The sequence below is a fragment of the Gobio gobio genome, assembly GCF_949357685.1.
Source record: "Gobio gobio genome assembly, chromosome: 15".
Taxonomy (NCBI): Eukaryota; Metazoa; Chordata; class Actinopteri; order Cypriniformes; family Gobionidae; genus Gobio; species Gobio gobio.
In genome coordinates, this window is record NC_137108.1 from 22,887,145 (window position 1) to 22,909,652 (window position 22,508).

A 22,508-nucleotide genomic window follows, 5' to 3' on the forward strand; every position below is an offset into this window, starting at 1 on the left:
TAGTGAACAAATCGTTACTATGAACCGATTCTTTTTAATGATTCAGAAGAACCGAAAGTGAATCACTCGACTGTAAAAGTTTATTTTGAAAGTAAAACAGTTAGATGAATGATATTTTGGAAACGTTAACACAATACAGCAGTGTTTAAAAATATTTATTTCGCTAGAAAAGGATACATATTGAGACACTGTTGTGTAGGAAACGGTACACTTTTGTTTCATCAAGTATATTATGGATTGTTTAATTTAATTTGCAATATTAATTACTGAACATTAATCACTCTCTTTATTTTACGTTTACTTAAGTTTACATTGTTTCTGAAATAAAGCCCTGCCTGGGGCACATTTCACTGCCTCCGTAAGGATGTTTAATAGTTCATCTAAACGAACAGCGGGAGTGAATCGACTCGGTAAATGAATCAGACTTCCGAATGCTCATGTCAGAGCGCCTCCCTCTGCAGTGGGCGGACCGATGGCTAGCGCTGCTGCTGCTGTTTGGGACACAGACAGTCTCACGGAAAACATGGCGGAGGCTGCGGCGGTCCCTCCGCATCGCTTCTTCTGTCACTGTTGTAAAGGTGAAGTGAGCCCCAAACTGCCGGTGAGTCCGCGTCGTCTGTAACGCACAGTCGGTTCATCGTAGCCGGTTTCTGTAGTTCCGTTGTCTGTCTCGTAGGTTTCGCTGTTGTGCTAAAGTTAGCATGTTAGCAGTGTATCAACCTGATGTAGGCGAAGGGCCTGCTATGGCTTGTCGTTTGTATATAAACTCTAAAAATAAATCTATTGATCGATGACCAGTATTACTAAACGTAAGACTGTGGCTCGCGCACGTACTAAATGCGTAAACTAACGTGTTTTGTCTCTAGCACAAATGCTACACCCATGTCTTGTCTTTTTGTTACAGCTTTCGTTTAAATAGTGACTCTTTAAGACATATTAGACTTTACTAAGTGTTTCATTCAGGCTGTTACTGTTTCGAAATGTTAACAATATGTTTTTAAAAGTGCTGAAAACACTGAACTCTTGTCAAAAGCGAAACCGGATTATTAAATGTTTCTGTTTCTATTTTACTTGTTTGTAATGTGACAGATCATAGATCTGTCAATGACCGTCTAATTTCAGCACTTGTTGGTCAGTGTGTCAGTAAGTCAATCCATCATGAGCTGTCCCGATGAGGATGAGTTGTGTGTAATCCCTTGTTTACTCCCTATTTCACTTAGTAAACGTCTTACTGTACTCAGAAGATGAATCATAACTGGTTACTGGTTCATGCTTGATGTATAAAGTGCGAATGAGCCTGATAAGTGTCCTTAGTTGTACTACATGTCAAGATAAGCAGCCATTGTCATTCTTTTGTTGGAGACCCACAGGATGACCTGTTCAAATCAGAGAAAAAATAGGGAAGCAGCCTCTTGAACCAGCCAGCAATTGTTATGACACACATTAAAGGGAGTGTCTCTCCTCATATAGGGCTATTTGTTTTAAAATTCAAATGAATGTGTGTTGTAGTAGTTCTATGCAAATGTGTGTCTCTTCACAAAACCACATCTATCTGTTTGTTTGTTTACAGTGTTGAGGTCAACACTGTGATTTTTTTTCTGTATTCTGATTGTGGTTTTGGTTGCGTTTAGGAGTATATCTGTCCCAGATGTGACTCCGGCTTCATCGAGGAGGTTACAGAAGATTCCAGGTGAGCTCAATGGCTGCACTTCCTCATTCGTTGTCTCCTATGGCATGTTGTAACTCCTGCACTTCTAGATTACCACGGCGGCTCTTTCAGTGCCCTATGTTGTATGTAAATGAGTAGATTTGTATCATCTGATTCATAGCACCACCAAATGGGCTGTCAAAATAGGTTCCTATGATGTTATTTTCATTCATAGTTTGTGTCACTATTCTGCCAGAGGAACATCAATGATATGAGTAAACTGCATTTAATTCCAGCTCAATTGGAATTTATTGGGGAAAGGGTTTAAATCAGTGGTTCTCAATCCTGGTTTTAGATTACTGCAGCACTGCACAGAGTGGATCTCCTTTTTAACACAATTTATTTGTATGATTAGGTCTTTAGTAGGCCTGTGCTGTGTCTGAAATATGTACTTTTTACAGAATGGAATGCACTAAATATCAGGACTTCTCTGCCATTGATTGAAATTCTTTGGAATAGTATTAAGACATTGCTGGATATATCACATATCTCATGTTTTGTTGAAATTATACATATACTTTTTTTGTGTAAAAGTCATGTGGTGCAACTGATGTGCAGGGAAAAAAGATAAAACAGGAAATAATATCATAGACCCTCATGACTGTGTGTCAAGGTCAAAAAATCTCTTAAAATATCAGATAATTTGATCATTTTATGTATGTAATAAGTAAGGGATAATCCACAGCTAGCTGTGCAATTCAACTATTTTAATGCACCCTGCTAGCCGTTGGATTATCCAGTTTATATCGTGATCATTTGACAGCATTGACAACTTAAAGCTGTTATGGATGTTTACACTGCAATTTTTGACCAAAAAGGTAAAATGACAGTTATTTTCATCAGTTACGGCTCGTTAGATCTAGCTATGGCAGTTCTGTAAGATTACATTTATTTGAATGAATTATATGCCATTTATTTGAATTATCGCAAGAGATTTGTGAATTATCTGGATCAGTGCAGCGTCCCTCTCAACTAACAATGAAGCTGTGGGTTTAATTACTTCAAAAACAGCTGTGTTACCCCTTCATTGCTGAGAAATGTAATAGTGATTCAGTTTTATTTATTATTGTAATACGGGGCTGTTGAATGCTTGAATCTGATAGGTTGATGAACTTTCAGGGAAACGCACAGCTAAAGTAGTTCCAGGCAGGTCTTCACTGCATTACAGTTCCATATTACTTCGCTAAATGATTTCAGTTATTTGCAGACAACAGCAAAAGTACCAAAACCCACAATGACACTCACCAAGCAAATAAATATAGTAATCAATAGGATAAAAACAACAAATTATTTCCATATTTTTTGCCACAAAATTATGTTTTATGCTTTTTTTCCCTCTCTGTCTTCAACTCAAACGCACACACACAGTTGTCAGCACTGCTCGGACGATTTTATCAGTAAAATAGTTTAACAACTTAAAAGCTACTTCTCACTAGCGAGGTAATAACGGCACTGTTCTTGAGTAGATAAACTGACAGTATAGACGCAGCTGCCGAACACTGCTGCGAGATGCAGACTGAGGTAATACACATGCTTAATCTCTCTCTCTCTCTCTCTCTCACACACACTGCATTAATAACTGCATTAGGCCCCGATCACACAGAACGTGTTTTTGCAGCGAGAGGCGCCTCTTTTGAATAATTTCTGATGGCAGAGAGTGTTATGTGCGCTGCGTATGCGCCCCGGGCACCTCGCGTTTTAGAAGGAGCTCTCTGAGCGCATGAAATTGAAAAAAAAATCAACTCGGAGCGGAAAAGCGCCCGACGTCATCTCATTTTTTTTCTATTGTCCAATCGAATGAATGGAGAGGCGGGTCTTCTGTTGTGGCGACTGTTACCTTGATTAGACTGACAGGACAGCTGATTCGGGGGTTTCCTAGCAACATAAGAAAAACATAGCGCACTGCTTTTTTCTAAATGAAAAAACGTCAACCAAAAAAGGCAGTGCGGTGCGCCTCGCGTTTTCGAACCTGAAAAACGAGTTCTGTGTGATCTAAGTCTGCTATCAGTGGCTGAAGCCTCCGTTACTAGCTCTAAATTGACGTTTTGGAATTAGCAACGGAGGCTTGGGATGAGATGCATAAAAAATTATTCCTCCGCTTCGCGTCGTGGCCACATTACATCAAATCTGTGGGGTATCTGTGTAGTATCTGTGCTCCTGAATGTTTCTATGTGTGCGTAGCGCGATCTCTGTGTGTGTGTGCTTAAATGAAAACCGCACATTAATATAGAACAGTGATTAAAATGAGTGAAATGGTTTTAATGCACACCTTCCAGCCAATCAGAATCAAGTATTCAGACAGAACATGGTATAAGTAAAAATATTTCTGATTTAATAATTAATGATGTTATTATCTTAAAATAATAATAAAAATAATGTGTGTGCAGTTACATGTGTTCAAGATGTAAAGAAATTTTGTTTTTACTTTTATCTTAACGTAAATTGTAAAAGTTTTTTCGGAACCATCATGAATACATTATTTCTCTTCAAAAACTTGGAACATGAGTTTTTAACTTGATCTATAAAATGTATTTAATTACATTTGATTATATAGATTATTTATTTTTATGTCTTTATTTTGGACACTCTTATTTGCCATTGACCTATTTTCACTCGAAAAGAGTCTCTCAACTCACAGCTCTCTCTTCAATTTATTATTTTTCAAATCTGATCTGTGGCATTGGTTGAACACAGTCAGATGATGCAGAAGGTCATTTGGGTATTGTTCATGTTTCACATTTTATATACTGCTTTTTGTATAGTATATAGTAGGGATGTGCTAGTGAGCTTTCGAAGGCAGCATAAATGCCTGTTATATTCCACAGTCCTGTTTGTGTAGTTCAGCTGTTGAATATAAATGGTATCTGATGCAGCAATATTAAAAAACTAAATAAACGAATTCATCTTCAAGTGTTTTTAAGATCTCGTCTCCATTCTAGCACACAATAAACATTATTTAATATTTGCTTGGTTACTAGTTAGTTATAACTAAAGCTCACATGAAAATAGATTTTTCCTTAGGAGGTGCCTTCATACTAAAATGCTTCTGTCATTGGCTGTCTGGGAATTGTGGAATAGAAAGGCAGTTGTCTTAGCTTTCTGATGCAGCCCTCAAGTGGGTGAGACATCCAAAATGTGCATTTCGGGATTGAGAAGCACTGGTTTAGATCGATGTCACAGTGAGCGAGACAATCAGCTGTACTGCAATTTATGTTGCCAAGTTCCATGAAACAGCAATATGGTCCCTGGCTATGTCCCAGGACTGACATGAATGTGATTGTTTACTCCTCAGTCTTCTGGACAGTAGTTCAAATAGCCTTGATGACACGGCTTCACAGTTTGCTGAGGTATGTGGACCCCTTCCTTCCACAACATCTTCCCTGTCTGAGATACAGATTGTGTAGCTATTGATAAGGAGTTTATGTAATGAGGAACATTGTACTGCTCATTCAGAATTATCTCTTTCACCCCCCTTTTTTCTGTAGCTATGGCAGCTGTTGTTCGTGGAGAGGCCGTTCAGTATGGATCTAGAAAGTCCTGACTCTGAGCGGGTCCCGGGAGGGGGCAGTGGATCTGGGAGTCTCGGAGCCGGACCGTTCGGCGGTTCTGTGCCAGGTGGACTTAGTGGGCTTAGCGGGCCCCTGGGTGGCCCTCTAAGTGGAGCAGAGCACTGGGGTCCTGGTCGTCCTCCACGCCTGTATGGCGGCACTCAGAGGAGGTACCGATCCAGAGGAAGCAGTCGACCGGATCGCTCTCCCGCCGTTGAGGGGTACATTTAAATATCTCAGTTTTTCAATTGGTCGTGTTCTGTATCCCAAATCTGTGGATTTGTTTTCATTCTCTTTTATTTTTCCTGAGGTTGCATTTTCATCTATCATAGATTCTCTTTCGCATTTTAACTAAAATCTGCGTTGAAGACCTATTCACACCAAATGCCTGAACAGCACAAATAGTTGGCATGCTTAATAAAGACTAAATGGTCTCTGATACAGTGGATAGTGCTGATCTACAAATGCACATTCAGCTGACAGTCAGATAGCAAACATAGCAGAATAAACAAGCTGTTATGATGCATTTTGAGGAATTTAGAATCATTTTGTTTGCAAGTACAATGCATAAATCTACCTCTGTCTAGTGTGTGTGTGTGTGTGTGTGTGTGTGTGTGTGTGTGTGTGTGTGTGTGTGTGTGTGTGTGTGTGTGTGTGTGTGTGTGCGTGCGTGTGTATATATATGTATATTATACACATACATGCATACATACACCGATCAGGCATAACATCATGACAGGTGAAGTGAATAACACTGATTATCTCTTCATCACGGTACCTGTTAGTGGGTGGGGTATATTAGTCAGAAAGCATTTTGTCATTTTTAAACATTTTGTCATCAAAGTTGATGTGTTAGAAGCAGGAAAAATGGGCAAGTGTAAGGATTTGAGCGAGTTTGACAAGGGATAAATTGTGATGGCTAGACGACTGGATCAGAGCATCTCCAAAACTGCAGCTCTTGTGGGGTGTTCCTGGTCTGCAGTGGTCTGTATCCATCAAAAGTGGTCTAAGGAAGGAACGGTGGTGAACTGTGGTGGACAGGGTCATGGACAGCCAAGGCTCATTGATGCACGTGGGGAGCGAAGACTGGCCCGTGTGGTCCAATCAAACAGATGAGCAAGTGTAGCTCAAATTGCTCAAGAAGTTAATGCTGGTTCTGATAGAAAGGTGTCAGAATACACAGTGCATCGCAGTTTGTTGTGTATGGGGCTGCATAGCCGCAGACCAGTCAGCGAGCCCCTGTCCACCACCAAAAGCACCAACATTGTGCACGTGAGCTTCAGAACTGGACCACAGAGCAAAGGAAGAAGGTGGCCTTGTCTGATGAATCACATTTTCTTTTACATCACATGGATGGCCGGCTGCATGTGTGTTGCTTACCTGGGGAACACATGGCACCAGGATGCACTATGGGAAGCACTATGTTGGAGGCAGTGTGATGCTTTGGGCAATGTTCTGATGTTCTGCTGGGAAACCTTGGGTCCTGCCATTCATGTGGATGTTACTTTGACACGTACCACCTACCTAAGCATTGTTGACATGTAGACCATGTACACTCTTTCATGGAAACGGTATTCCCTGGTGGCTGTGGCCTCTTTCAGCAGGATCATGCGGCCTGCCACAAAGCAAAAATGGTTCAGGATTGGTTTGAGGAGCACAACAACGAGTTTGAGGTGTTGACTTGGCCTCCAAATTCCCCAGATCTCAATCCAATCGAGCATCTGTGGGAAGTGCTGAACAAACCAGTCCTATCCATGGAGGCCCTACCTCGCAACTTACAGGACTTAAAGGATCTGCTGCTGACATCTTGGTGCGAGATACCACAGCACACCTTCAGGGGTCTAGTGGAGTCCATGCCTCGACGGGTCAGGCCTGTTTTGGCAGCAAAAGGGGACCAACACAATAATAGTCATAATGTTATGCCTGATTGAGAGTATCGGATCTAAAATATACACACTTGTATTACAATGTTTTCTTCTATCTACATGCACGCACACACACACACACGCGCGCAGCTGCATTTTTTAGTGCCATGATGGTGATAATATATTTAATGCTATGATAATCACACAAACTAATCAGCAACATGAAGAAAAAACACTAGTTAAAACAAAATAAATTGCATATAATAATAATAATAATAATAATAATGTATAAACATTTGTTGATATCTTTTAATATTGATAGTTGGTGTGAATAGGCCATTTGATAGTTATTTCTAAATTTTCTTTTTTTTATTGATTTCTTCAATAACAAATGAATTTAAACTGACAAACTGGATATAGGCATAATGATTAGCCAAAAAAAAAAGGTGATAGACTAATATCATGAGGTATACCATAATATTACAATTGGTCAAAGCTTGTTTTGAATGGTTTATGTCCCAGCTTAGAAATCTGAGTGAGACTCTTCTTCTCAAGGACAATGTTTAAAACTTTGTTCCATAAAATATGTAGTGCCTCTACATGTAGTGCTATTTTTAAATTAGTTACTGCCAATATTTACGTGTACTGTATGAGTCAGTTTACTGGTTAAAACGTGAAATGTCAATAAAAAAAATAAGGAAGTTGGCTGAATTCCCCAGTACCAATATTAATCAGTTCCTCACTGATGTCTCCACTCTCCTTCTAGAATAGTACAGCAGTTTCTCGCAGGCCTTTTCGCCAATTCAGGAGTACCAGGCTCTCCTCCGCTGACATGGTAAAGAAAACATTTTCATTCAATATTAATGTAACTGTAATTTACTGTCAGTATTAAATATGCTTAAGCCGGTCGTCTTGGTGTGTGTGTGTGTATATATATATATATATTTTTTTTTTATTCACTTGTGTATATATAAGTAAATTAGCTTTTAAAGTGGAAGTGTGTAATTTTTTGTTGTTACAATGTTTTCTCCAATCTCAGTTCAAATATGGTAAAGCCGGTAATCTTGATGTTTGTGTGTGTGTGTGTGTGTGTGTGTGTGTGTGTGTTAGGACGGGCATGCTGCACTCAAACCCCGGGGACTACGCCTGGGGACAGGGGGGTCTGGATGCAGTCATCACACAGGTAGTTGAGCAGGATGATGCGTGTGCTAGGGGTTGAACAACTTAATTAATTAAGCTGACGACGTAATTAATTAACGAACGTGGGTTTTCTTTTGCAACCCCTATGGCATATGACACAGCGCTGCCCACAAGTTTATTGCTCCTACATTGCAGCTTTTTTATCAGTTCTTTTGTCTTTGGGTCGTTATGTTCTGCTCGTTCTGAATCAGATACTTATGAAGTAGCACAATAAAGATTACATCTATATGAATGCATTAGTGAGAGAGCGCGTTTGCGTGTGAATTAATTCTACCTGCCAGCGTCTCTCTACTAATACTGAAGCTGTGAGTTTTAGTTATCAAGAAATCCAATCCAACGCTCTCCATTGACTTTGCATTGCGGGAGGCTGCCTCATTGTCATTTCGGACTTAAAACAAAAAAACAGAACAATGTCTTAAAGCTGATATGTGACAAGGTGTACAGCAAACAAGCTAAAAAACACAGAAATAAGTTTTTATAAGGTGTCGACCCAAAAAAACGAGCGTTTAAGAAGATAAAAGTGGATACAGGCAATACGAAGTGAAGCTTCAGCAGGAAGAATGGGTAAATGTAAAAACCCATGGGTAAAAAGGCTGTCTCAATGGCCTGAATCCACTTTTTTGTCCTTAAACGCTCGTTTTTGGGGTCAACAGCTTATAAAAACGTCTGGGTTTTTGCTTCTGGGTTTTGTTTAGCTTGTTTACAGTACACTTTGTCACATATCAGCTTTTATACATTGTTCAGTTTTTTGTTATAAGTCCGAAATGACACGGAGGCAGCCTCCCGCAATGCAAAGTCAATGGAGACGTTTTGATTGTTTTCCCCCCCGGTGGGCGTGGTCTTCAGATTATGACGCGTGTCGCTCTGTCTCTATAGTTGCTCCACAACAGATCAAGTCCAGACCGAACTTCCCGACCTCAAATGTTGTGGGCGGGGCTAAGTTCGGCTGGCATCCCGGCTAGTGCGAGCTATGTGTGTGCGTTACAATGCAGCACCGCATTAGTTTAGAACGGTGGTTAATTTGCCTGTACAATAAGCTGTTTAAAACGTGCATTCTCCCGATCAATTTTGAGCATCCAGATGGCATAATCAAACATGTCTTGTGGAGGGCTCTCAAAGTATGCATTTATTTGTCATTTTAAAGGGGGGGTGAAACACTCATTTTCAGTCAATCTCATGTCAATCTTGAGTACCTATAGAGTAGTATTGCATCTTTCATATCTCCGAAAAGTCTTTAGTTTTATTATATTTATAAAAGAAAGATACGCTGTACTGAGTCTTTCTGAAAAAAGCAGAGCGGCTGGGGGGGGGGCGTATCGTTCGGGCGGAGCTAAAGAATGACGAGCGCGCGCAGCTATTGCGTTGAGCTATGCATGTTTACATAGAAAAACAATGGAATCAATAGCTAACAACACAAAGACATTTGAAGCAGTTTTACTCACCGCCTGCTACCAACACACGACAGTGAACCTTAATCGCTGAGACTTCTCCATCTTTCAGCATTAGGCGAGCTACAAATGCGTTGAACTGTACCTTGTTTATAAACCATCGTCGCCGAAATTCAGGGAACAAACAAACACTTGCACAACTCCGTTGCTGCTCCAGAAAAACATGATTGTCTTGCCATGACAACCAAAAACACACATCTTTGGTGACATTGTTGATTTCGGGAAGTCCTGTGACTGCAGCGCAGCCGGCTTCCCTAAAGCGTTTGCTCTCTTGCTCTAGTCTCGCGCGTGCGCGCCCTTCCGGGAGAAGAGCTCGTACGGCCCGTACAAGGACATTCCGCCCCATTTGACGCCACATATACCCATACTCGGAAAAAACTTTCCGAAACTTATGAGAAACCGGAAGGAGTATTTTTGGCACAGAAATACTCCATCAAATGTCCAACTTTTTTTTCCAAAACTTTGTCCATGTTTAGGATGGGAATCCAAGTCTTTAACAGTGTAAAAAGCCCCCCCCCCCCTTAACTGTTGGAAACGGAGCGTGTGTGTCAGGAAATGGTTTATCCTGTTGCGCCCTCTGTAGGCCAACGACTAGTCAACGTCAAGCTTAAAGCGTCATGGCAGAGTCATAGTTGATTAGTCTAGTTGCATGTTACCTGATCCTACTGTTACTCTGTGCAAACAAGCTGATCATTTCTGTGTTTCTCTCACTCAGTTACTGGGTCAGTTTGAGAACACTGGTCCTCCTCCTGCTGAGAAAGAGAAAATTTCCTCCCTCCCCACTGTTAACATCTCTCAGGAACACACTGGTTAGTCTCTCTTCTCTCTTCCCTTTTCTTTGAAAGTCATTTTTCTCTTCTGGTCTGTGAGGAACACTGTGACGTTTTAGTTATGATTTAAAGCTCACAGACTCAGTAGGGGTCATTGACCTACCAGTATGGGCCTTGTGTGGTGATGAATTATAATTCCTATTTAAGGCAACACTCGTCTACCAAAATCTCATTATTCTCACCCCCTGCATGTGGTCTCTCTCTCTTTCTCTCCTTCTCATTGTCTCTTCTAGACTGCAATATGGAGTGCCCTGTATGTAAGGAAGACTATACGATTGGTGAGCCGGTCCGGCAGCTGCCCTGTAACCACATCTTCCATAGTGACTGCATTGTGCCCTGGCTTGAACTGGTGAGAGAAACAATAGAGAGGAAGGAATGGGACAAAGGGGAGAGAATGAGGAAAAGACATAGGAAAAAGTTCAGGAAAATATTTAGATATGACAATCTTTTGAAGTAGGAAAGAAAACGATGCGGTGATGGAAAAATTCCTAGATACCTAGTAAGCACAGAGATTTCTGGAAAGCATTGTATTTGTGTACAAGAATCTGATAAATAGAATGAAAAGAGGTGTCACGCTTCAAAATTATAAATGTAAAAACATCTGAAACATTTTAGTAGTGTTGTATTAAAGGGATAGCTCACCCAAAAATGAAAATTCTGTCATTGTTCCAAACCAGTAGGAGATTCTTTCTTCTGCTGAACACAAAAGAAGATCTTTTAAAGAATGTTGCTATCCAGACAGTTGACGGTAGCCATTGACTTCCATAGTTTTTTTCCCCCTTACTTTGGAAGTCAATGGCTGCAGTCAGCTGTCTGGTTTCCAACATTCTTTAAAATATCTTCTTTTGTGTTCAACATGAGGATGAGTTAAAAAATATATATTTTTGAGTGACCTATCCCTTTAAGAGACTAGTCTCAAGACCATTGTTTGAAGGTATCGGTCTTGTCTACGGTCTCGAATGTATTTGTCCTCAGTCTTGTCTCAGTCTAAGAGGACTCAGGGTTTTATTTCAAGACCACAACTGCAGGGATATTGCTATATTGCTAAATTGCTGATTTATTTCTTAACATCACTAATGTGATTGGATGTAAAACGTACGGCTTTAAATGCTGTTAATAACTTAAATATAATTTGATTTCTTTTGTTAATGAAGTGCCAATCAGAAATGAATGGAGAATTGTCAAAATGTCACAAATTCAAGATATACATTATAACTTATAAATTATTTTATAATTTTTTTTAGCTGTTTTCACAAAAATTAGCACGATTGTAAACGTGATGTTTGTTTGATACAAACATTCAATATTGGTATTGATATAATTGGTAACGGCTTTATATAGTATATTATTATTTGAATTATGTTAATTGATTAAATATAAGACATTTATCTGGCAGTCTTGGTCTTGATCTTGTCTTGGTTTCAACACACACTAGTCTTGGTCTCGGTTTAGGTGGTCTTGACCACGACACTACATTTTAGTGCAGATGAGCAAAGTCTTTTTTTCAAACACATTTTATTGATATCTCTGCGATATCTATGTATTTTTCAGGGAACTAAAGTCATCAAAACTATGAAATACCACAAATGGAAGTAACAATGTGATGACCAAGAAATGTTTTGTGCTGATTGTTTGGCTAGACCAGGGGTTTTTAATGCCATGTTCCCCAAAAATAGGATGATCCTTTTCCTTAAAGCCAGCTATATATTTTCCAAATGTATTTATACAATGTTCACTACTGTTCACAAGTTTGGGGGTTAGGAAGACTTTAAAAAATTTTTTTGATAGGTTGAATTTATTTGATCAAAAATACAGTAATATTGCGAAATAATTCTTTCTTATTTTTTTTTAAATTTATTTCTGATGCAAAACTGAATTTTCAGCATCACTACTCCAGGCGTCAGTGTCACATGATCCTTCAGAAATTATTCTAATATGATTATTTGATACTCAAGAAACATTTCCATTGTGCTACTTAATATTTTTGTGGGAACTGGGATACCTTTTCTTAGGATTCTTTAAATATGGTTGGTCAAAAGAACAGCGTTTATTTGAAATAGTAAAGATTTCATTTATAATGCGTAAAAATAAGTAAGTAAAGACATTTATTTAATGTGTCCTTGTGAAGTAAAAGTATTCTATTTATTTATTTATTTATTTTTCAAAAAAAGGCATTTAACTCAAATTTTTGAATGATCGTTAAATAATTGGCTCTGTTGTCATTGTTCTAAAGCCAATACAAATAAAAGGGATAGTTCACCCAAAAATGAAAATTTACCTCATGATTTACTCGCCCTCAAGCCATGGTGTATATGACATTCTTCTTTCAGACGAATACAATCGGAGTTATATTAAAAAATGTCCTGACTCTTCCAAGCTTTATAATGGCAGTGAATGGCTGTTTCTGTTTTAAAGTCCATAAAAGTGTCCATAAAATCTATCCATCATAAAAGATATCCACACGGCTCCAGGGGGTTAATAAAGCCTTCTGAAGCGATGCATTTGTGTAAGAAAAATATCCATATTTAAAATTGCGTGCAACAGTTAGCGGAAGTTAGATATTACAGTTTGTAAAGTTTTAAATTAATATAAGATATTTTTCTCACACAAACGCTTCACTTCAGAAGGCCTTTACTAACCCCCTGGAGCCGTGTGGATATCTTTTATGATGGTTAGATGCACTTTTATGGACTTCAAAACAGAAACAGCCATTGACTGCCATTATAAAGCTTGGAAGAGCCAGGACATTTTTTAATACAACTCCGATTGTATTGGTCTGAAAGAAGAATGTCATATACACCTGGGATGACTTGGGTGGAGGACTAGGGTGAGTAAATGATGGCGTAATTTTAATTTTTGGCTGAACTATCCCTTTAAGTACCTATTATCTGGGAAATATTTTCTTTTGCATCAAGTTGACTGGTGGTGTACGTGTGTTCCTAATGCAAATGTTGTTCGAAGAGGTAGAGAGAAAAATGATGCTAATGTTAAGTTGCTGTATCCAAAATGTAAGTCATTGCATGTATCCTTTATGGATAATACAATCCCATAATGCATTGTTATGAATTCATGGATACCAAGATAGTGGACAGTATTGTGGGTTAAAAGTAATTATATTTTTTTCAGGACTGGAAAGTGTATTTTTTGTTGTTGTGCTTTTTACATCCAATCTAACTTCACTCTGTTGGAATAAAGTTTTTAGTCACTTGTGAGGTTCAAACTGTATTTTCAGTATCACAAATAGACCCTGACGTACCCTTCTCTCTTCTTCCTCCCTGAAGCACGACACGTGTCCTGTGTGCAGGAAGAGCCTGAATGGGGATGAAAGCGGCACTCAGTCCTCATCAGAGCCTTCCTCCCTAAACACTGATCCTCGCACACCGGAGAGATGGTCCTTCTGAAACACACACTCACACACACGTCCGCCCGTCTCACCCGAGCTCTCTGTCTTAACCCAAGCTTGTTTGTCTCTTTCCTTTTTTTCGTCTATACTTTGTGTTCATCCCATCATGCTGGTATATTTTTACTATGGTTTGTTTACCTCTTTTCTCTAGCAGTCTTTATTTGTGTCTATCCCAATGTATCTATATCTTTCCCATATTTTCAGACATCTTTTGATTCCTTCCAGTTTTCTGCACAGCATCTCCTCTAGTTTATCCATTCTTATTCCTACCCCGGGTGAACAAACAAACAGTGTAGGATGAGGGTAGGGTCGGGCACATATTGTTGCTTTAGCAGCACAACTCCCAACCCACATTTAGATCGTACAGTGTTTGGTTTCCCAGAGACGAGCTGTACTCCCCAGATAGCGCCTCTTACCGTTCAATGTGAATTCTCGTTGGGATGGGGTGGCGTGTCTTTGCGGTTTATAAATGTCGCTTTACGTCCCCAGGCCTTTTGTTGTTCTTGCATTCTTTTTTTTTTCTTCCTCCACTTGTCCAGGGGATCATGAAGTTTTGTCTCTCCCCTCCATCTCTGGTGTGTATATATCACAAACCCATCGATGTCATTCAGTTTAATTTAGTTCTTTTCACTCTCATTTCTATTACAGTTTTTTCTAATGTAAATAATTTTAGTTGGAAAACTCATTTAAGGAAGACAAAAAACATTGATGATGAAAATGACAATGAATCGCTAAATATTAAAGTATATAAATATATATTATATGATGTGTATGACCATGATGTATTAATAAAAAAACGGAATAAAAACCAGGAAACATGTTGATCTTGCTATGACGACAAAAGCATCATATTCATATTGATTTACTTACATGTGTATTCTCAGAAGAAATGGCTTTGAATAGTTGCATTTGAGATTTTTAATTCATAATATCTTACAGTGCAAGACATTTTGTACATCAAGTTTTTTTCCAGGGACGTTAACATATTGTTTTAAATCATGACCCAGTCACATCATGTTTTTTATTGCCTCTAAAACGTACAAATCACTATTGACTTTATTGAAATGATTTCTTTGTAATCGTGGTTGCTGCAGTCATTTGAAATGTTACAGGTCTTAAAGCATGACTGAAATGATTCAAGTTAATCAATAAGGTGCATATGTGGGTTATTGACCCAGTGTTTAGTACAGTTGGTCAGCTTCTGCTCCACAGTAGTGTGAGGATGGAGTGAGGTGAGGCCGTTCCAGGCAAAAAGCCCAGCGTTTGATCCCAAACTTCAAACCGCACCTCCTCTTCAGACCTGCAGTTTCAGAAACATTTCATATCAAACTGAATTCATGTAATAATGACTGCTACGCAACAACACCAGATGAGTGTAAATGATAACATCCCAGTCTTTTACCTGTTGAGAATGATGAACACTACTGAGGTATCAGGTCTGATATAGGCAGATATTTCCAGGCTGGTGTGTTGACTGAAGGACACGCCCACTCTCTGTGACCCCTCCCACAAGAACTTGCTGTCAGTTTTAAAAGCACAAAAACAAACTTAGAAGTTGAGACCCAGTTCAGCATATAAATGCTGGAATATTTGGATTATATTATTCAGATTTATAAAATATTGGTTAGTTTTACACAACCCACGTATGATACAAAATTGTTTGCCATTAAATTACAGCATTGGCCACATTTAATAGCGAAATTTAAACTTTAAGGTGATGATACACAGGGCAACTTTTTTTCTGGATACTTAAAATCAGTCGTGGGCCCTATGTCCTACCTGGTAATACGGCAATACTGCTCAAAAAGTTGCCCCGTGTAATCATCACCTTTAGATGGCATTTTTGTGCAAAAGTTCTAAAGTTAACGGTGCCTTAAATGAGTCTAACCTGAAGTGGGCCATGCTGTAGAAGGTGGGCTGCTTGTAGAAGATATCCTTTCTTGGGTCCACAATAATGGGGCTGTCCACAAAGTTCTTAACCCAATTTGGCCCTCCATCCTGATTGAGGGCCAAGTTCCAGTCTGTCCAGCCTGCCACATAGTTATTCATGTCCTAAATAAAGAGAAAGTTACATTGTAATAATTTTTTTTAATAATTACATTTAAAAATATTATATTGTAGCCACTTTGTATGTAAGTGGCAGTGCAGCCTCAACACAAAATTTTGCCCGAAATATTTTTAAATATTTTTATAATCCTTTTTGGAAAAAAAGATGGGGCGAGAAAAGGCTTAAAGGATTAGTTCACTTCAAAAATGTACTCGCCCCATCTCATCCAAGATGTTCATGTCTTTCTTCAATCAAAAAGAAATTACGTTTTTTGAGGAAAACATTCCAGGATTTTTCTCCATATATTGGTTTTCAATGGCAAATCAATGCAGTTTCAAAGGGCTTCGAAGGGCTCTGCACTATCCCAGCTGAGGAATAGGGTCTTATCTAGCGAAACGATCAGTCATTTACCAAAAAAAAATTTAATATATATTTTTTAACTTCAAATGCGCGTCTTTGGGGTTGTGATTCTTCTCAACGCATGACGTACCGGCCAAGTGCCGAAAAACTCATGTTCTCCTCCAACTTAAAAATTGTCCAACATCGTTGCTTTACCTTTATTTTTGTAAAGGCCGTTTGATTTAACCTTTGCACGTTCGTTTTAACACAAGGTCCGTACTTCCACCTACGTCACGGCCGTGACCTTTCCGACGTGATGACGTCATGCGTCGTGAAGAATCACAACATCGAAGTCACGCATATGAGGTTAAAAAGAATATACATTTTAATTTTTATAGGAACTGACCAATGGTTTTGCTAGATAAGACCCTATTCCTCAGCTGGGATCGTGCAGAGCCCTTTGAAGCTCTTCGAAGCACTTTGAAACTGCATTGATTTGGACCTTCAACCATTGGTTGCCATTGACATCCATTTTATGAAGAAAAATCTGGGAATGTTATCCTCAAAAACTTAATTTCCTTTCGACTGAAGAAAGGCATGAACATCTTGGATGAGATGGGGGTGAGTAAATTATCATGACATTTTCATTTTGAAGTGAACATCCTTTAAATATAATATTAAATAATGACATTACATATACTCTACAGGTAAGCCTTTACTAAATAATAATAAAAATAATATATACAGTCAAACCAAAATTTTTCAGACACCTTCAACATTTTCTCACATTATCACAGTTTATTCGTAATAGTTTCGAAAATAGTAATAAAATATGACAGGAACTCAGAGTTTAACTGTGAACAATTTCATGTTGATCATGTCAGATAACTTTGATAGAAAGGTATGTAATGGATTACAATCGACCAATCAGCTGTCAGCTGTTAAATTTAAGTACAGGATTAGATAATACCAATTTAGGTCAACCAATGACCAAGAAATGCTTCCTTCTGTTCAGTCTGTGGTAGCAATTCAAGAAAAAACACTTAAGCAAAATATGGTCAAGTTAAAGTGTCTGAATAATTTTGGTCCCAAATTTGTATCAATTTTACTGGTAGTCCACTGTATGAAGAATTTTTGGGTATACTATGTCACAGCTTACTTAATTTTGCTATCCTCGCTTAAATAAATGAACTATAGTGTCTTGCACCCACTAGTGATAAATTATATATGGTGTCTGAATAATTTTTGGTTTGACTGTATTTAATCTGTAACCAGGTCAATCAAGGTTATGATATAGTATATAATCATTTTTATCTACATTGATTTTTCGAAGTACCTGTATGATGTCATGTGCATAGTCCTCTGCTCTGTCCCAGCTGCCCAGACGCACACCATGATCCCCCGGTTTCCACCCAGAACACGCCTCGGTTGCAAACAGGAAGTACTCTGGGTAGAGGTGGTGTGTGGTTGACAGGGTGATGTCAGGCGGTGCAAGACTGTCCAGGTACCAGTGAACACCAATGCCGTGGACATAACGTGCTGCTTGTACGTCACTCAGAACCTACAACAGGGAAAGAGAGGTGGACTCTTAATAACCTCTTCCCATTCCTCTATTTGTCCACCCATCCTCACCTACCACTTTGGCCCAGTGTGGAAGCAGAACTCGGTTGTCATCGAGGATCATAAGGCGGGTCTTGGGAAAGGATGAGGAATGGAGTGCTGGACCCAAATCCAGGGCAATCCAGTCACGCTGTGTCTCCGGAGTAAAACCCAAAGCCTGAAAACTGTAATTTGTAATTTGGCCTGCAGTGGGCTCGTTCCCTGATGTCAACCCCCAGAATGAAAGATTATATTTCCCATACTCCTCTAGAAATCTGAATAGGACACGTAAAAGCCATCATTAAAAGGATGAAAATTACTATTATGAAAAAACAAAGATATTTGTATTTAAATGCAGTATTAGGTTTCTTCATGCACCTAATGTAGTACTGAGCCCAGGTCTTATGCTCTTTGCCTCCTGGCTTGCCTTTGAGGGAGCCCTTCCCAATCAGTGCACCATTGGTCTTCAGCCAGGCGGGGGCGCTCCAGGCACTGCCAAACAGATTGAGAGGCTGAGCAGAGAGAGCCTGTGCCCGCTGCAGCAGGGGAATCTGGGGAGGAAAGATGACTGTGGTGTTGTGATTACAGGGGTGCATATGTATCGTATACAGTAATATAATATTTTTTTTAACAATATGCAAGCAGACATTATTGAGTCAGTCACTCACTTTGCAAAATCGCACATTGAGAATCCATTTACTACGTGATATAGCCTATTAGAATGCATTAAGAATGGCAACAAAAAGAGTTCAATAAAAAGAACCGCTACACATCTCCAAGCAACAAACAGTGGTGTACATTGCTGAATGAATCTGCGTTTTTGAATGAATTTGCATGAGTGAATGATTCAATAATCACTCATAAAGCACTTGCTTCGAATGATTTAATGACTCGCTCATTAAGACAGGGACTACTGGTTTAGGGTACTTCTACACGACAACAACGATGTACTATAAATAGAAAAGGTTTTCCTTGGTGTTTTTCGCATACAGACAGCAATGTTGTCAAAACACTCCCTGTTCACATGGCTCTTCCTGTTCAACACTTATCCGTTTTGGCCATTCATTTATACAACAACAACGTTTTGGGGGCATGAAAATAGAAACTTTTGAAAACTTTCAAAGGACAAGTTTTAACAAAAAAAAATTATTATATAGTCATCGTCTCTGTGTAAACCACAAAAATGGAAATTTGTAAAAATGGTGATGTCATGTGCATGTGTATTATGTGTTCAGTCTATATAGGCGCGTAGTGTTTCTTTACAAAGTGATATCGCCATCTACTGGCCTGGCAGAATACAGAGTTTTTAGTTTTTTGGGATCCTCGTGAATGGGGATCATTTTCACAACTTTGACGTCTGTACTCTGTATGCAAAAAAAACGTAAAGGAAAAAACGTTTTTAGTACATCATTGTCATGTAAACATTACTTTAGTTTCATATTTTAAAATAAAGTTGTTGTTTTTTTAACACTAGTCTTATTCTGATTAAAATTATTGTAAATGTAAGAATTTACCAAAAGCTGACATATATTAAATAATTTTAGAAATAAAGGACTTGTCGCCATTTACTGGCGGTTATAGTTTCATATAAAAAAATATCAATAAATGTTTTTATCATTTAATATATCAATATTAAAACACAAATGCCTTATTGGCAGAGGCTATTTCCACTAACTCCGCCCACTGATGTTTGGTTGGGCTCGATAAAATACGGAAGACGCTGGATTGTTAACGGTAGCAATAGTGTAGGGGCAAGGCGCGTGGTAGAAAGTTTTGACGCAAATCGACTTTTGCCGAACTCTCCCTTTTCCCTTCTCATATCAGATCGAAAAGGCTTTTTTTTTATTTGTATAAAAATGAAGAAAATATTTGACAAGTGGAAATAAAGTGTCTATCAATTAGGGTTAGGTTAGGGGTAGGAGTAGGGAGGGCATTATTGTCTCAACAATAATTTTAATGAATATAATCATTTACACTGTTTTTTTTTTGCATACTCTTTAATGTACAACACTGAAGTGCAAATAGTATCTACCACTATTTTTAAGTATAAATAGTATCTAACTCCTATTTACACTTATTGCAAATAAAATACTGCTATTTTTATATAGTGTACACTGTACATAGAATCTATCACTATTTTCACTTAGCAGCTGCCAATTTTAGAAATAAATTGCTCTTATAGGCTATAGGTGAAAATGCCCTAGAAAATTATGTGAACTAACCACAACATAGAATATGAAAAGTTTTGTGAGTCGGCTGTCCACGGCAGGCTTTAACCAGCCATGGTAGCAGGCCAGCACAAAACAAAAAAACTCCACAAATGTCGAGTTATAGCTTTTTGTCAAAATCGCACACCCCAAATTTGTGATGGTGTGTTTCTGTTTGTGTATGATACCTTCATGTGAATATCCTCTTCGGCCAGGGTGAAGTTCTGGAGATCGTAGTCCCCTGGAGTGTCCGCATACGTATAGAGGCGAGTTGAAAAATCACAACTGGCCACTGGCACTCTCACGAAACGGTACTCTATACCTGTGACAGACAGGGATGTGCACCATTCAGAACTGAGAATGCTGAACCCATTTTCATCCTCTGTCCCTCTCAGTCTCTGTCACTCTCACCATCTGGGGAGAAGTACTGTCTGAGCAGCTGGTCCTGAGCTCCAGAGGACAGAGACAGAATATTCATGGCTGCCGCATCTGTCATGGCTCCCCCAAATCCTTTAATGAGCTGGTACTTCTGACTGGGATTCAAAGTGATTCTGAGAGCTGAGATTCAGAAGAGAAGAAAGAGAGGGATTCAGCATTTGACCTAATATTAAATATATTTCATTTTTAATTTAAAACTTCTTTCTCTACCTGACTTTTGCCTTATTCCTTAAAGTCACTATGAAATCAAAATGGACTATTCTTATTTTTATGGAATATTGCAGTATTTATTATGATTCATCCGTGCACATCATTCATTTTAATTTTATGTGCCCTTGTAATCTTCAATCAGTGCACCTTTAATGTATTTCTTTTCCCCAAAAAATGAAAATACTGTTATCATATAATCTCATGTCATTCGAAACCCATAAGACTTATGTTCATCTTCAAGACACAAAATTCTCATTTTTTATGTCCATCCACCGAAAGTCCAAGCAACCAAAATTTTCATCCACATATAAACAATGAATGCAAATACGCATTGAAAAAAAAATCTTCATTTGTGTCCCGAAGATGAACGGAAGACGTGTTTGGAATGACATGATTGTACTAAATGATGACAAAATTTAAATTTTGGGGTAAAATAACTTGAAGGCCTAACACATATAGAAATCTTAGTTTCACACTCAAGTTGGCATGAAACGAAAGCTGCGATGGTCGTTTCTTAAAGGGTTATTCACTCAAAAATGAAAATTCTGCCATTAATTACTCATCCTCATGTCGTTAGGGGAGTTGGAAAATGAGCCTATTTTCAAAAAAAGTGGAGTGTTCCTTTAATGGTTTGGAACGACATGAGGGTGAGTAATTAATGACAGAATTTTCATTTTTGGGTGAATTAACCCTTTCACTATTGTGATGTATATCCGAATAAGAAATTTTTTTAGGCCGGGACTTGATTTTGTCCATGGGGAATTGATTGGATGGTCATGGTTTGCCATTGCTGTGAACTCGAGTGACAGGTTGCCCCACCCTCACACCAGTCATCAGAAAATAGATATCATAGAAAAGGGGTATTTTTAAGTTATTTTGATTAATGATTATAAAGGCATGTGAATAAAAATATGGCAAAGAAGAAATAATTTATAGTAAGTGCTGCAATACTTAGAATCATCCATTTTGATTCCATGGCTACATTTAGAGCACTCACCTGCACCTGTGCTGTTTTTCTGGAACTGTCCCTGACTCCTCATGAGTCTGCTGCCAGTTTTACTGCTGACATATGACAAGAACTGACCGGGATCTGGCAACCCAATCCGGCCCACCGAGTCGCAGAATGTCGCATTGCACACACACACAACCGAACCATGACCGAAATTCAGTGCTTGACAGTCCTTACTGTCAGCTGGACCGAGAGACACAAACAAGCAGACACATAAAATGAAAACAACAGTAGTTTAACATTCCATATAACAGTTTATATTTAGATAATAAACACACCTCTTGCTATGATTACTCCAGTAAGTAGAATGAAAAGGGCTGTTTCTCTCATTCTGTCGATGAGATGCTGCGGAGATTCGTTAACGTAACATGTAAACAACGCTTATTCAAATAATTAAACGTGCTCTCGCGACTTATTCCTTTTTAGCAGACAGCCCCCTCTGTGTATATAGTTTGTCCGAGGCCTAAAAACGGAAACATTAATATTACTGTCCTTAAATTTTGTTTAAAGGAACACTTTCTCGTACTGTTTCTGAGTTGTAAACAGTCAATCACGCAGCATGCAACAGAGTTCCGGGTGAGGCTGCGGTCACATGACCACCTCATTCATCACGTGACTTCAAACAACAATGTTTTAGGTGAATCATTTCTAAAGTTG

General features: G+C 38.7%; 2 protein-coding genes across 2 annotated transcripts; one reads left to right on the forward strand and one right to left on the reverse strand.

Annotated features, from left to right (window-relative positions):
- The first annotated feature begins 463 nt into the window (after nt 1-463).
- rnf115a (ring finger protein 115a) lies at nt 464-14,912 on the forward strand. The gene is made up of 9 exons (XM_079837331.1): nt 464-601; nt 1,632-1,690; nt 5,001-5,055; nt 5,194-5,477; nt 7,888-7,956; nt 8,232-8,304; nt 10,485-10,578; nt 10,833-10,948; nt 13,881-14,912. Exons 1-9 carry the CDS (start codon nt 473-475, stop codon nt 13,998-14,000), a joined length of 999 nt encoding a protein of 332 aa, XP_079693457.1. The 5' UTR covers nt 464-472; the 3' UTR covers nt 14,001-14,912.
- gba1 (glucosylceramidase beta 1) lies at nt 14,824-22,452 on the reverse strand. The gene is made up of 10 exons (XM_079837330.1): nt 22,130-22,452; nt 21,840-22,034; nt 20,606-20,752; nt 20,383-20,516; nt 18,366-18,538; nt 18,025-18,262; nt 17,725-17,949; nt 15,891-16,054; nt 15,405-15,521; nt 14,824-15,302 (listed from the first exon to the last, which is right to left on the reverse strand). Exons 1-10 carry the CDS (start codon nt 22,179-22,181, stop codon nt 15,197-15,199), a joined length of 1,551 nt encoding a protein of 516 aa, XP_079693456.1. The 5' UTR covers nt 22,182-22,452; the 3' UTR covers nt 14,824-15,196.
- Between the last annotated feature and the right edge of the window lie 56 nt (nt 22,453-22,508).

What these genes read in the sequence shown, in the direction of transcription:
- rnf115a (XM_079837331.1), top strand. Translation starts at nt 473, where the DNA reads ATGGCTAGCGCTGCTGCTGCTGTTTGGGACACAGACAGTCTCACGGAA. An exon ending in AAGTGAGCCCCAAACTGCCG is followed by an intron (nt 602 to 1,631) that starts GTGAGTCCGCGT and finishes GGTTGCGTTTAG; the next exon opens with GAGTATATCTGTCCCAGATG. An exon ending in CATCTCTCAGGAACACACTG is followed by an intron (nt 10,579 to 10,832) that starts GTTAGTCTCTCT and finishes TGTCTCTTCTAG; the next exon opens with ACTGCAATATGGAGTGCCCT.
- gba1 (XM_079837330.1), bottom strand. Translation starts at nt 22,181, where the DNA reads ATGAGAGAAACAGCCCTTTTCATTCTACTTACTGGAGTAATCATAGCA. An exon ending in ATGCACATGACATCATACAG is followed by an intron (nt 16,055 to 17,724) that starts GTACTTCGAAAA and finishes CTCTTTATTTAG; the next exon opens with GACATGAATAACTATGTGGC. An exon ending in GTGTTCATCATTCTCAACAG is followed by an intron (nt 15,303 to 15,404) that starts GTAAAAGACTGG and finishes CTGAAACTGCAG; the next exon opens with GTCTGAAGAGGAGGTGCGGT.